We start from the raw sequence: 13,474 nt of genomic DNA on the forward strand, positions 1-13,474 counted from the left end.
GGTGAATCAACTCCCCAGTACGAACACTCTAATAGCCCTTATTTAAAAAATTAAGTTTTTAAAGTTGTAAAATTGCACTAATAGCTGAATCCGGAGTTATTTCCCTTCCTCCGTTCATGTGAGTGAGACCCAGACCGAGGTTGGAGCGCAAGCCGTGACGACGGCGTGATGTTGGGACCCCGTGACCAAGTCATGTGACCGAGCGGTCACATGTGACTGTGCATGTCCCAGTTGCCCAAGATCCGCCAAGATCCGGGTACTTTTCCAGACGGAAGTCGAGTCATTTAGGCTTCATGCGCCAATGTGCAACTCTCATAGGAATGACCGGGGCCCCGCCTCCAACGCTGTATCCAGTTCTTTTAATACATCCATGACTGCAACCAGGAATAAACTGGGACACATTTACAATGTTTACGTTTAAAATCGTGTCAAGGGTCTAAATATTGTATATTCGTGACATCACGAATGGGCAGAAATCCTGACAGCTTGTTTCAAATGCAGAGTTTCTGAATACGGGCTGTGTGTATTTCCCTGTGGATTGAGTGTTTTGATACTTTCACAGTATTTATATAGCACTTAAGCCTGCTTTATAGTAAAAAAAACATGAAAATCTAACTTTTTTATAATATGGGACCTTTAAAGTATGAACAATCACAAAACTCTTTCAAAGTAAAAGCCCTGCAGTACTAGTAGTAGTTTACCTAAAACTAAAACAGACCTCTGATTGGTTTGAAATAAACTATGTGTGTTTCTTTGTGTGTGTCAGGGAGAGTATTGTGCTGCGTGGGATCTTCAAACTGGGGAAGAAGAGTCATGACGTCCTGCTCACCCAAACCAGGCTGACGTGGATCCCCATCACCCCGGAGACCCCCACAGGTCAGTTGCTACGGTGATGAGCTGTCAAAGTGATCACAGTCGTCCTGTTGATGTCAGACCGACAGGCAGACTGTGTGTATGTCGAGGCAGCTGGTGCTGTAATGGAGAAGTTCTGAGACCACCTGAAACATGACATCTGGACACACACACACACACACATACACACACACACACCCACACAGACAGAGAGAGAGAGAGAGTATTACTGGGGTTATAAAGTTGTTACATCCTTCAGTTTTGGTGATCATCTTGCTGTTTAAAACTCAGCTGGATGATGTCAAATCACTTAAACAGCTGAATTATCTGTGTTGCTACTGCTGTAACTTTAAGTCCCCAGCTGTGTAACAGCCTCTCTGCTACAACACTATAGCACCAGGGGAACCCGTTGTTGCCCACAAACCTGTACGAGCGCAGATTTTCTAAGAATAAACAAACTATGGATCAAATTATTTTTCTCTGCATGCAGAGTTGGCTGAAGTTTTGTATTGGCGGCCAGCTCCTTTGCTAATTCTGGGGTTTGGTGCTTCACTCGGCTAAAATCAGTGTCTGGGTGATGGTGTACGAAGTATTTTTTTAAGATGACCTCTAGGACTTTGTCAGAAATCACTCCATCTTTACTACATAGTGCACGATATTTACCGTCCACCATTTTAGTTCAATGGTTTAGTTGAATTCTGAGTGTTAAACCTGCAGTAGGCAGAAGGTTTTTGGCATCATAGGGCAAAAATTACATAATAGCCTTTAAGCATATTGTAATTCAAGTGCTCTGAGAGAAAACTAGACTTCCTCCTCCTCATGGCTCTGTTTTCAGGCTTTAAAAAATCTAGCCCATGATGGGAGACTTTGGCCAATCACAGGCCATTTCAGAGAGAGAGCGTTCCTATTGAGCGTTCCTATTGAGCGTTCCTATTGGCCGTTCATGCAAGGGAGCAGCTGTAAATCACTCGCAAACTCCGATCACGCACCGGAGAACACAGAGGCAAATTACTTTTTTCAGATTACCTGTCTCATGCACTACTGTCAGGATATAGTGACCGTTTTATAAAAATGACTTTTTTTAATCATGTTTGCTTCAATTCTACCCACTGCAGCTTTAAATGTATGCTCTAATACAGCGCCCACATAAAATTCCAATAATGGAACAAAAACAGTAGCATCCATGATATGTACATTACTTTCTGTGTTGCATTTAAAATTAATAGATGCAAAAATAATATTCGTGCAACACTACACCTGTCAGTGATGATACAAAAATTCTGACTGATTTGAGTCTGAATTCTCAATATATTTTTCACTATAGAGTGAACTATTGAGTTACTACTATTGACTTTATGCAGCCCGCCCATTTATTTGTTTGTTACATCTCTGGTTTTGTCTCCTAACTTGCTTGCTGAAGTAAATACAAGTAAAAAGTTGCAGTCCTGATTGGTTCACACAGCCTACCATACATTTTTTTTTTTTTCGAAGTTGGGAACACACCACATCTGTGACCTGACACCACCACATCCACCACAGAAATCAGATTAAAAATACCATCTTTAATGCAAAGTCACCTACAGCTCTAACTAGCTTACAGGTACCTCACGTTGTGTTGCACTTAAAAGCAACACAAAGCAAAGCAAAACATTTTCAAGAGCTCTGAATCTAATTGTTTTTACGCTGACTTTGTAACAACTGTCCAGGGAATACGGATGAAAAATAGCCCTTTGGCTAACTCATTACTCAAACTAAATTACAGCAATTAGTATTAATGTGATCTGTCCCTGTTAACCAACCAATAAATTATACAGAAGTAAAACAAATCAGTACGATGACGCAGGTTATCAACATTATTTTCTTCACAAATGATCACTACACCAGCTGATTTTTGTATTGTTGGTCTAGAAGCTCAACATGGATTACAATTCAACTATTTAATAAATAATATGTCTTTAATTAATTATATCGTTTAGAATAATCACCTTGTTCAATAATAATGAGCCCATGTCATGGAAGACTGTGCTGTGTGTAATTAACAAAAGGAGTCTCTACTGTTTTGGAACAAGACATATTGTATTAGCACATGTTTTGAATGGACAGCTGCTATGATATCATAATAAAAGACACAAATACCAACACATTCTGACCATGATTACTGTAACAGTAACATGACAGCTGATCCCAGAGCTGTGTCGGAGAAATGATCTAATTAGCGCTGTTATGTAAATATCATATTTGATCAAATAAACAGGTGCAAGGTGATCACAAGCTGCAGATGTCAATCCACACAACGCAACACATGTCCACTTCCGGTGTAGACAGGAAGTTAAAAGACAAAGGCCATACAGTCTGAGCATTTTCTTGCTGCTGAGACGCAAAAGGTCAATAAAGGGAGATTACCTTTTCTGTTCTACTAACATAATGTTATTAACAACCTGCAAAAAAAATATTTTTGGAATCTGTGAATCGATTCAGAATCATTTAAGAGAAGAATTGTAATTGTTACATCTTTTCTATATTTTTTCTATCTCAAACCCTTCTACCTGGACTGACTGCAGGTACAGGCCTCTGAGCAGGGCCACCACCACCATCTCTCACACAAACATCTCAGCCAGTATGGTCTCCTGTAGCTCTGATCACAGCAGAAGCTGGCAGAAAGAGCTTCCTTCTTCCTGTGATTACAGGAAGGAGCAGAAGCTCGATATCAAGCTAACTACATCTCCAGCTTGCCAAAATAAAACACAACTGAAACGCACACATTTAAAGACCCAGTTTTAGTGTATGAATCTTAAGGAACTAAAAGGGAGTGTGACTGATTAAAGGTTGACACAGTCTCCGGTGTAGTCATGTTGTGATATTGTGATAATATTTTGGTATTATTTTGATAATTTGGCAATGTCCTGTGTTGTGTTTTGTGTTTGTTTTTAGTTGAAATCCATTCAGACAGAACTGGTTAGTGGAGCAGGATGAAGGTGTAAATACAGTGTGTGTGTGTGTGTGGTTGAAGCCAATCTGTTTTGCTGTATTTCATCCAAGCTAATGTCATTAAGCCAGTACTATGTGTGTGTGTGTGTGTGTGTGTGTGTGTGTGTGTGTGTGTGTGTGTGTGAGAGAGTGTGTGTGTGTCTTGGCAGTAGTATAGAGCAGTTGGTTCGGCCCGTGGGGGGTTATTAGAGTCTGTCAGTGTGAGGAGATTAACACACACACATTCACACACACACACACACACACGCACACAAGCACGCGCACACACACACACACACACACACACACACACACACACACACACACACACGCACACGCACACACACTATCTCTGCCTGTCAGCATGCTGTGTGTGTGTGTGTGTGTGTGTGTGTGTGTGTGTGTGTGTTGATTAGTTATTTCTATATAAATGGATCAGCTGTTGTTGTTTATTTGTACACATGAATTCATCCTGTATACCCAGCAGCCTGTCTCTCTGTCAGTCAGGGAGACGTGAGCTGTCAGACAGACAGACAGACAGACAGACAGACAGACAGACAGACAGACAGACAGACAGACAGACAGACAGACTCAGGTATCGTCCCCGCAGTAGTATGAAAGCATTTCAAATGACACCAGCCCAATTTGCAGTTAGTATCCAAGAAATCAAAGCATTTTACTGTTTTGTACTAACGTTAAATCATGGACTATACAGTACAGATGGACTTCAATAGAGTTTCGAAGTGGAAGGATACATTTTGGGCACTCTCAGTTTAGGAATAAAATTCCTATTAATATTCTCCATATACAATGTTAGGTGATTCACAGTTGGAACACTTCAAGACTTGGATTGGTGTGAAACTGTCCTGGTTGAATCATCGGTATAAAAAAGGAACAACTGCGTTAGAAAATATGTTGTTCTTTGATAAAAACGACCACGATGCATTTCTGTAAGACACGTCAAGTTACCGAGCTTAAGTTCTGTGATGTGGGGTGCTAATGTCGGGTGGAAGGTAAAGATTACAGTGTTTAGAAAACTAATAATACAAGGTGTGGTTTGAAATAAATTCACTTTTGCATTCTGGGTCAAGGCTGAGGCTCATGGGTATTGTAGTATTTAGAATCTGTCTGGCTAAATGACTGACTAAATATGACTGCTCAGAAACAAAAGTTGAAATTTTTAACACTGGTGGTCAGAACATAAACCTATTATCGTTACATTATCCAGGACAGTCCTGTATTTCTATGTGATGTTACATTGAGGATATTGTCTAAAGAGGAACTCAGGAACTCCACACTTTCCGTCGTCTATTACACTTTAAAACACAAAAATATTTTTCAAGATCTTCCTGGAGCTGTTTCAACACTATCTGTAATTTGTTTGAAGGTTTCTTTTCCAGCCAAGGCAAGCACCTCAGTTTCCTTTGTGCAATGCAATGAGGGACAATCATGTCCATCAACACAACATTAAAAAACATATTTTTTCAATATATTTTTTATGTAGTTTACTAAACTTTGCCACTTCACAGTTCCACACACTCAAAAAACCTACCCAGATTTATAATAGATTGGAATTGGGACACTCTGCTTTCCTTATTCTGGGTTGAAAACTGAGAATTCCTACAGGCAGTGAAGTATCTCTGCAGGTTTTAGTATAGTAAGAAGTTTGGAGGAACAATTACTGATCAATTTACAATCAATTTACAATATCAGAGCAGTAGAGCAGTGTACATGATCAATGTCGCAGCCTCAGTGTGTGTGTGTGTGTGTGTGTAAACTTTATGATCCATAACTCCCCACAGTGAGCCACATGGCCTGGTCACCATGAGACTGGACTGCCACTGTGTGTGTGTGTGTGTGTGTGTGTGTGTGTGTGTGTGTGTGTGTGTGTGTGTGTGTGTGTGTGTGTGTGTGTGTGCGTGTGTGTGTGTGTGCATGCGTGCGTATGTGTGTGTGCGTGTGTGGGTTGAGGGGACGTCCCTACATGTTTAACCCATTATTTTTAGGATTTAATTGTGTTTTTAGAATTAGGAGAAGCGTTCAGAGAGTGAATGGAAGTTGGTATAAGGTCCTTACAATTATGATAATACCAATATAACATATATTTGATATGCATTTATTTGTGTGAGTGTGAGTGTGAGTGTGTGTGTGTGTGTGTGTGTGTGTGTGTGTGTGTGTGTGTGTGTTGGCACAGTGGGTCGGTGAGGGCATGATTGGAAACTCATCTCCATCTGGAACCAACCAACACGCTACCTGTGATGGGCAATACACTGTGTGTGTGTGTGCGTGTGTGTGTGTGTGTGTGTGTGTGTGTGTGTGTGTGTGTGTGTGTGTGTGTGTGTGTGTGTGTGTGTGTGTGTGTGTGTGTGTGTGTGTGTGTGTGTGAGTAGCAACTCTGTGGGTTCTGTCAACTCAGATCAGTGTCATCTTTATTGGGTGGATGGGAAATCTGTCTCCCTCTCTCTTCTTTTTTTTATTTCCACTTTCTTTATTGAGATGAACTAATGTACATTTGTGTGTACAGAGACAGCAAACAAAGGATCGAAATTAGAGACAGATGGATCATTGTTGGCTGAAATAAAGCAGATCAAAATCCATTCTTTCTTTCTGTGTTTTGTTCACCTCATCACCTCATGTTCACCTCATCATTCAGTTTTCAGTTTCAAATTATTATTTGCTAATAATTATCATTAGCAAAGAGCAGTGTACAAAACATTCAGGTAGCAGCTTCATAGTTTTAGATAGCACTGACCGCCCTATAGGTCATATAACTTATCCAGCGTTAATTTCATGAGTATCTCTATAGCAGGCTGAAATGAAACTCGTCTGTTGTCTGGTTAAAGTACGACCGTACTCAGCCAAATATCTTTTGTTTGGGAAGAAGGTCCACTCTGTGACACCACACCACACCTCACTTGGATCAGGATTTTGGCCCCAAAAAAACTTGATCCCTAATAAAAAGTAAAAATTCTCAGCGACAACTTTTTTTTGGCCTCATTTAGGTCATGGTTTCGATTCACTGGCACATTTATTGTTTTGGATCTCTTTCACCACCTTTCATCAACTACGTTTCCAGCATCAGGCAGCTGTTTTCATCAAACAAGCTCTGATAAACACACTGTACACTACCTGCTCAGACAGCAGACTGACAAAGTTAGCGTCTAGCTGGTAAAGAAAGTGGAACATAAAGCCAGATATTTTTCTCAGGAGTTGGTGTAGACCAAACCAGAGCTTAAAGAGAGTGAATGTTACATTTGTCAGATGGACACAAAAAAAACTGCAAAGGGACGATAATGTTGCTCTGTGTCTGCTGGATGTGTCAATAAGCAACTGTTTGCTGACAAGTTTGTTATATCAACTTTTTAAAATGATAATAGTCTGTATTTATAATAAATTACTTTTATTATTTACAATATTAAATGAACACAATGAGCAGAGAATGAAGCAACAACAACAGACAGACCATCGCCACACACACTGTGACCCTGACATATGGACGCTGGCCTCTGTGGGTAGAAGAGGGGTGGGTGGTTTTGGATTTTTGGTATTTGATAACAGCAGGAGGGTATTTCACAGAGAGGGAGAGTTAATCAGCTATCATCATTAATAACTAGTTCCTGATGGATCTGTCCCCTCTGAGTGCTTCGAAGCTGTTTACTGTATATTCTATACTGTTGAAGGTACTGGATTGTTTGATGTTTTTTTTTACTGCTGATATTATTTCTTATTATTGTCTCAGTTTTTCATATGTTGGCAGAGAAGCTGCTTAACGTCTCTTTTTGTCATTTAATTTCCTCTGAATCGAGGAACTGAAGGATTTTTTTTTTATCGTCTTCGAGTGACTTGTTTATATATGACATGTTGGATATTTGAAGGTGATATGTAATGTGTTTTTTGACTATATTTTTGTTGTAGGGATGCGAAGTTTAAATTTATGGACGTGTTAACAATCAATCGTTAGTCGTTAAAAAATGACACAACACAAAATGCTTAATGACGGCATTTTTAAACTACTGCTGTGCCCCAAAATTGCAGCGAAATCCAAATAAAGAATAGGTTTGAACAATAGATTTAATAGATCAGATAGATTAAATAAACATTCAATTATGATAACAAAATAATGCCTTGATCCATTGCTGTTCATTGAATGGTCAGTTAAGTTAAAAATATGAAAAATAAATTGGTAATAGCCATCAGAGGACATGACTTGAGATTAAGCACGCTGGACAGATCAGCACTTGAAGTATCCACAAAACAATGTGTAGCTATACATCTTAATATGTAAATAGCTATTACCAAGTAAATATAAAATAGGTTACACTTACATACAGTATTTTATACTGGAGTAGGGTATTTAATTTAATTAATTTGAATTCGTTGTAATTTCTAATAAAAAGTGACAGCCCTACTACAGTATATACCCTCTACAGCAGAGCTGTAAAATATAAGAGGGTTAAATCTGGATGAATAATTAATAATTAAAAAATCTGGATGGATTTGAATGCTTCTGATTAACGTGGATTAATATCTCATTAAGGAGTTTGTTTTTTAATGTACAGATGTTTGTCCACCTGCTGTGACACATGTCTGAAGCTTGTTTGACCTTCAAAATAAAGCAATTTTTAATGTCAAGTACAAAAACAAATTGGGCTGCAAGTAATTTATGATCATTTTTATTATCATGTAATCTAGTGATTATTTTTTTTAATTGATAAAATGTCAGAAAGTAGTGAAAAGTGTCCATCATAAGTTCCCAGAACACATTTTTATATGTCTTATTTTGTCTGACTAACTGTCAAAAACTCAAATTTATTCAGTTTACAATGATTTAAAACATAAAAGTTCTCATATTTCAGAAGCTGGAACCAGCACATATTTTGGATGTTTCTTTATAATTGACTTTACGATAATTTAATAATAGAGAGCCGAAGTGAAATCAGAACTTCTGGGTTTGTTCCAGAAGTCAGAAAAACTCATTCACAATCCCATTGACCTTCATAACAACGCTAAACTAAGAGTTCAGCCACGGAACAGAGCCAACAGTATGTCATGTGGTTCAATTCATATGTTAAGATGAGGACAGTCATTTTTTGAAAAACAATCTAATAACATTGTTTATTCAATAGTTATGGCTGCACAATACAGAGAAAACCGAACATTTTAGAAGTTTTCAGACAGCAGAGATTACAGCTAATAAGTTGGAAAAATGACTTTAGAACAGAGATTGTTTGTGAGTTATGTGAATTACGATTTGTTTTTTTCTTTACTCACAAAATAATCGTTGTTTAAATTTGTTAAAATCACAAAGGTATCTGTTTCTAATAGTAACTGCTGTAGTGGAGCTGATTTGTGTTTGATTAATGGAAAGTACACGCTTTGGGAAGGTTTTACAAATACTTCATGGTTTAAGTGTCATAATAAAGAGTAATAACTGACACACAGTTGCACAGTTGGAAGTGTCCTGTCAACAGTTTTACAGATGTCTCTTCTATAAGGGTGGTTGCTTTTTGGGCTTCAGGGGATTCTTTTAGTTGTAGTACCGCTGTCGACCACTGGCACCAACTGGAAACAGGCAGACTCTGCTACACTGTTTCATGGATGGTGTGTGTGTGCGTGTGTGTGTTATGTAATTCTGAGTGTACTGTCTGAGCTCTGCTGACATTATCCTCGGAGGATTGGATGATTAATCGGACATGGACCAATCAGATTTTAGTATTTCTCTCTGATTACACTGATTGATTGACAGGTGCTACTGTACTGTGTGTTCTGCTGATCAATGGATTAGTGATTAATACAGTTAATGATATTATGTAATGTGAACATAGATGAACCAGTAGCAATATTACTGACTGACAAGGGGAGTGGACAAAATAATGTGGACACCTCCTCTTTGCAGCCTGAGTAAACAGATAATGTTATTCACACAAAACTAATACTAGTTTATTTTTTATTATTACTAATAATAAGGATGTTCACAGACATCACATATTGTTTTATTAAACAAGTCCCACTTTCACTAATAGTGAGTAGTTATCTTAAAATATTATAAATATTATTAGTAAAGTCAGGTGTGTGTTGTGTCCAGGTGCTGTGTGTTAATTCTACCCCTCTCCGTGCAGGTGAGGCGTGCGTGCTGCAGCCAGGTGTGATGCTGCTGCAGGACGTGTTTGCGATAAAGGTGAAGCGCCGGCGATCGGCGGGCCAGCAGTCAGGGGGACCCGTGCTCGGCGTGGCTCTGTTCTGCTGCAGGAGGAGTGGGAGTAGGCTGAAGGAGGAGACGCTGCACCTCAACAACGCCTCCGCAGAACACACACACACCTGGTACAACACCCTGAAGGAGATGCTCATAGGTAACACACAGACATTCAGATGGTCGTGCTGAGAACAGTGAAAACTGTTCAGTCCAGGGTGTCCTACATCAGTTTAACAGAACAGTTTGGATGCCCACATGGAGTCTCTGTCAATCTGATGGATTCATTATGAAAAACAAATCCAGGCTGATAGTATGATTGACAGCTTGTCCGTGTTACATAAGAGCTGAGTTACACTGGAAACATGACTCAGTACTTCTGTGAGCGTCACACTGTAAGATGATTACACACACTGCTGAGTAATACTGTTATTATTAGTACTAACTGTGATTGACTGAGTTTACATGCACACTTATATTTCACTATTATTCCAAATATGACAATATTGTGAATTTGATACGGATCATCTAAACAGCATATTACATTTGATATATTCAGAATTAAGCCTTATTCCTAATGGAGCATTTTCCGACATGTAGGATATGCCGATATTATTCAAATTTTAGGAGCATTCTTTGGTTATTTGCGCATTCGGAATATGAGTCTCAATTGGGGTTTTATACGGCAGTTTGCGACACACGGCCCCTTGCCTGTTTACAGCCAGCTCTGTGCGTTGTACACAAACAAAGTAGCCTACAGTTTGCAGAGATGCATGCCCAAAAGAAAGCCCACATTTTTGGTTGGAAGGAGAAACACACCTACTTTAAACATTATGAAAGTCTTGGATATCAACAAGGTTTTGGATGTGCACAAATATCACAATGCCGACCTTTTCAAGAGGGTGAAGGAATGAAAGAGGGAGGCTGTGTCCGCCATCGGTTACATTAGTTGGAGTATGGCTGCATGTAAATGATGATATTAGTGGAATATTCATTTTCATTAACCATGTAAACAGTTTAGTAGAAATATTGTCTTTTTTGGAATAAGGGCAACAAAAATATTTTGTGCAAGTAAACATAGTAACTGTCATTGTAGACAGACATAGAGATAGAAATAACTGCTTGGATGGATTGCGTCTTTCTTGATTCCTAGACAATGAATTCTTCTAATTTCTCCTCTAGCGCCACCATGAGGTTCACATTTTGGGTTTTTAGGTAAATGTCTAGACCAATATTGGATGGATTGCCATGCAATTTGGTGGTCAATCATGTCCCGGTCAGATGACTGGAGACTGCTAGCCGTGTTTAAATTAAATGCAGTTGACATTGTATTGTGTAGCTCAGCTTCAGGGTCAGTATCACATCTGTCTTTTTCAATAATACTGTATGAGCTCAAATAAGATATCTTATTACGACAGTTGTTGCCTTGGACTTGGAGTTTAGTGCAAGCGATTAACATCCAACGGCTCTGGTTTGCATTTGGCTAACTTTGGCTGTATCTCTACAGATGGCTTCCATTGGCATGAGAGGAAAAAACAAACTTTAAAACTGTATAAATGAGGTATACATACATTAGTTGTAGTGCTAGCTGCTCAGATTATAATTTCATTGTTTTTCTATCAGCCTGTTCCTCACTCAGTTTAATGAGGTGAGTTACAGTTACATCAGACAGTAGAGCTAATCTGCTAATCCACCGGAACAAAGAGGCACAGATTACACACACACACACATACACACACATTCAGCAGTACTCAGTAACGTGCTGTCAGCAATTGAATCATGTTGTCTGCAATACAGATTAGCTAAACTACTGTCTACTCGAACACGCGTGTGTGTCCAATTCACTTTAGCTCACGATGAAAATCACCCTGCAGAGACTTGAAACCTTAGCTATTGTACAATACAAGGCCAAAAGTATGTGGATATTCAAACATTACATCTGTGTGTGATAGTTGAACATGTCATTCCTAAAACATGGGCATTGATCTGCTGCTATATCAGCCTCCACTTCTGGTTTCAGACTTTCCACCTGGAGGGATTTGCTTCCATTCAGCCACAAGAACATTAGTGAGGTCCAACACTGATGTCGGGTGATAAGGTCTGGCCTACGGACTGTGTTCTAGTTCGTACCAAATGTGTTGGATGGTTTTGAGGTCAGAACTTTAAATCCAGGTTTTCTACATCAAACTGGGAAAACTACAGACGTGAGATTTTTATCAAACCTTGCATCTCAGAAATAAATAAATAAAATGTATTGTACAAAATGTTAAGAAAATTGATAATAAAGTTGAACTAGTCAATATTTGTATATTAACAATGCCTTAAAGGGATAGAAGTGGGCCTGTATGAGGTATTTATCCATAGTCAGTGTTACCTACAGATGACAATCTGCACGTCCCCCATAGTGAATATTAATTTAATTCATCAGGTGGATATAAACATGACTTAAATTTAATGCTAATATTGCTCCGTGTCTGCTTGATAAAAATTGTTATAGAAATAGGTGTAAATAGGCCGCTTTTTACTAACACGTTCGCCACCAACAACTATATAAGGTGATAATATGTAATTTACTGAAACTGAAATTTGATTTTCTCTCTGCTGAAAGTAAGCTAACCTAAAGGAAGCTTTATCAGAATCTCCCTCAGTGTTGTCTGCCATCAAATCTTTGTGTAGATTTTGTACCTCAACCACCTCCTGACAAGACCAGTTTGACAAAGATCTCGATGCTGCTGCTACTGGAGTTCCCAGACGCTGGTTTCCCAGGTGCACTGTAGTGGGCGGTGCCTGGCTGACACTTAACACACAATAGAAATGTTAGAGTGCTGTGTGTATGGATTTAACTCACACAAAACACGCTTTATATTTCATTTTTTTTCTATGTCGACTGCAACAGAGACGTTACAAGCTATCCATAAATGAGGAGGTCAAAGGTCACACACACACGCTACCGTCGTCCCGTCACCATGGCATCGGTCTGACACGTTATCGCTGGTCACCTGTCTGTCTGTCCTTCTGCTTGTCCGTCAAACCAGATTACCCATGAGGCCCTGCAGCAAAGTCACAACTTCTTTAAGTGTTTGTCTTTGGCCTCACGCTTACACACTCACACACACATGAATGGCTCAAAGGTCGTGTGTCAGCTCGCGTGGTCACACTGCACATCAAACTGTGACGGCTTTTGTGACTTTACGCACCGCGGCGGAGGAGTGTGTGTGTGTGTGCGGAAGGTAAACAGTCGGTCGCTTTGCTGCTGTGCGGACATTAAGCCTATTTTCCAGCCAGAGGTCAGTGTGAAAAGCGTATTGTTGTGTGAATCGTGGCGTCGCGGAGCGGGCAGTCCTGCCGCTGCCGACGCTACCGCCACTTCTTAACCTTCAGGTCCGAACATTCAGCTGCACAATGGCAAGCAGAGAGCAGACACTCTGTTTCCAGAGTGTTATTTGCTGTGTGAAGCAGCTGCAG

The 13,474-nt window shown here is 39.5% G+C and overlaps 1 protein-coding gene across 1 annotated transcript in view; it reads left to right on the forward strand.

Annotated features, from left to right (window-relative positions):
* The window catches only part of cerkl (CERK like autophagy regulator), a 33,965-nt gene that overhangs the window by 945 nt on the left and 19,546 nt on the right, over positions 1 to 13,474 (forward strand). Inside the window, exons 2-3 of the mRNA XM_074658598.1 lie at positions 767 to 876; positions 9,939 to 10,169. Of these exons, the coding sequence (XP_074514699.1) occupies positions 767 to 876; positions 9,939 to 10,169 (341 nt within the window). The remainder of the gene's footprint in view (positions 1 to 766; positions 877 to 9,938; positions 10,170 to 13,474) is intronic.

Source organism: Sebastes fasciatus, chromosome 14, assembly GCF_043250625.1.
Source record: "Sebastes fasciatus isolate fSebFas1 chromosome 14, fSebFas1.pri, whole genome shotgun sequence".
Classification (NCBI taxonomy): Eukaryota; Metazoa; Chordata; class Actinopteri; order Perciformes; family Sebastidae; genus Sebastes; species Sebastes fasciatus.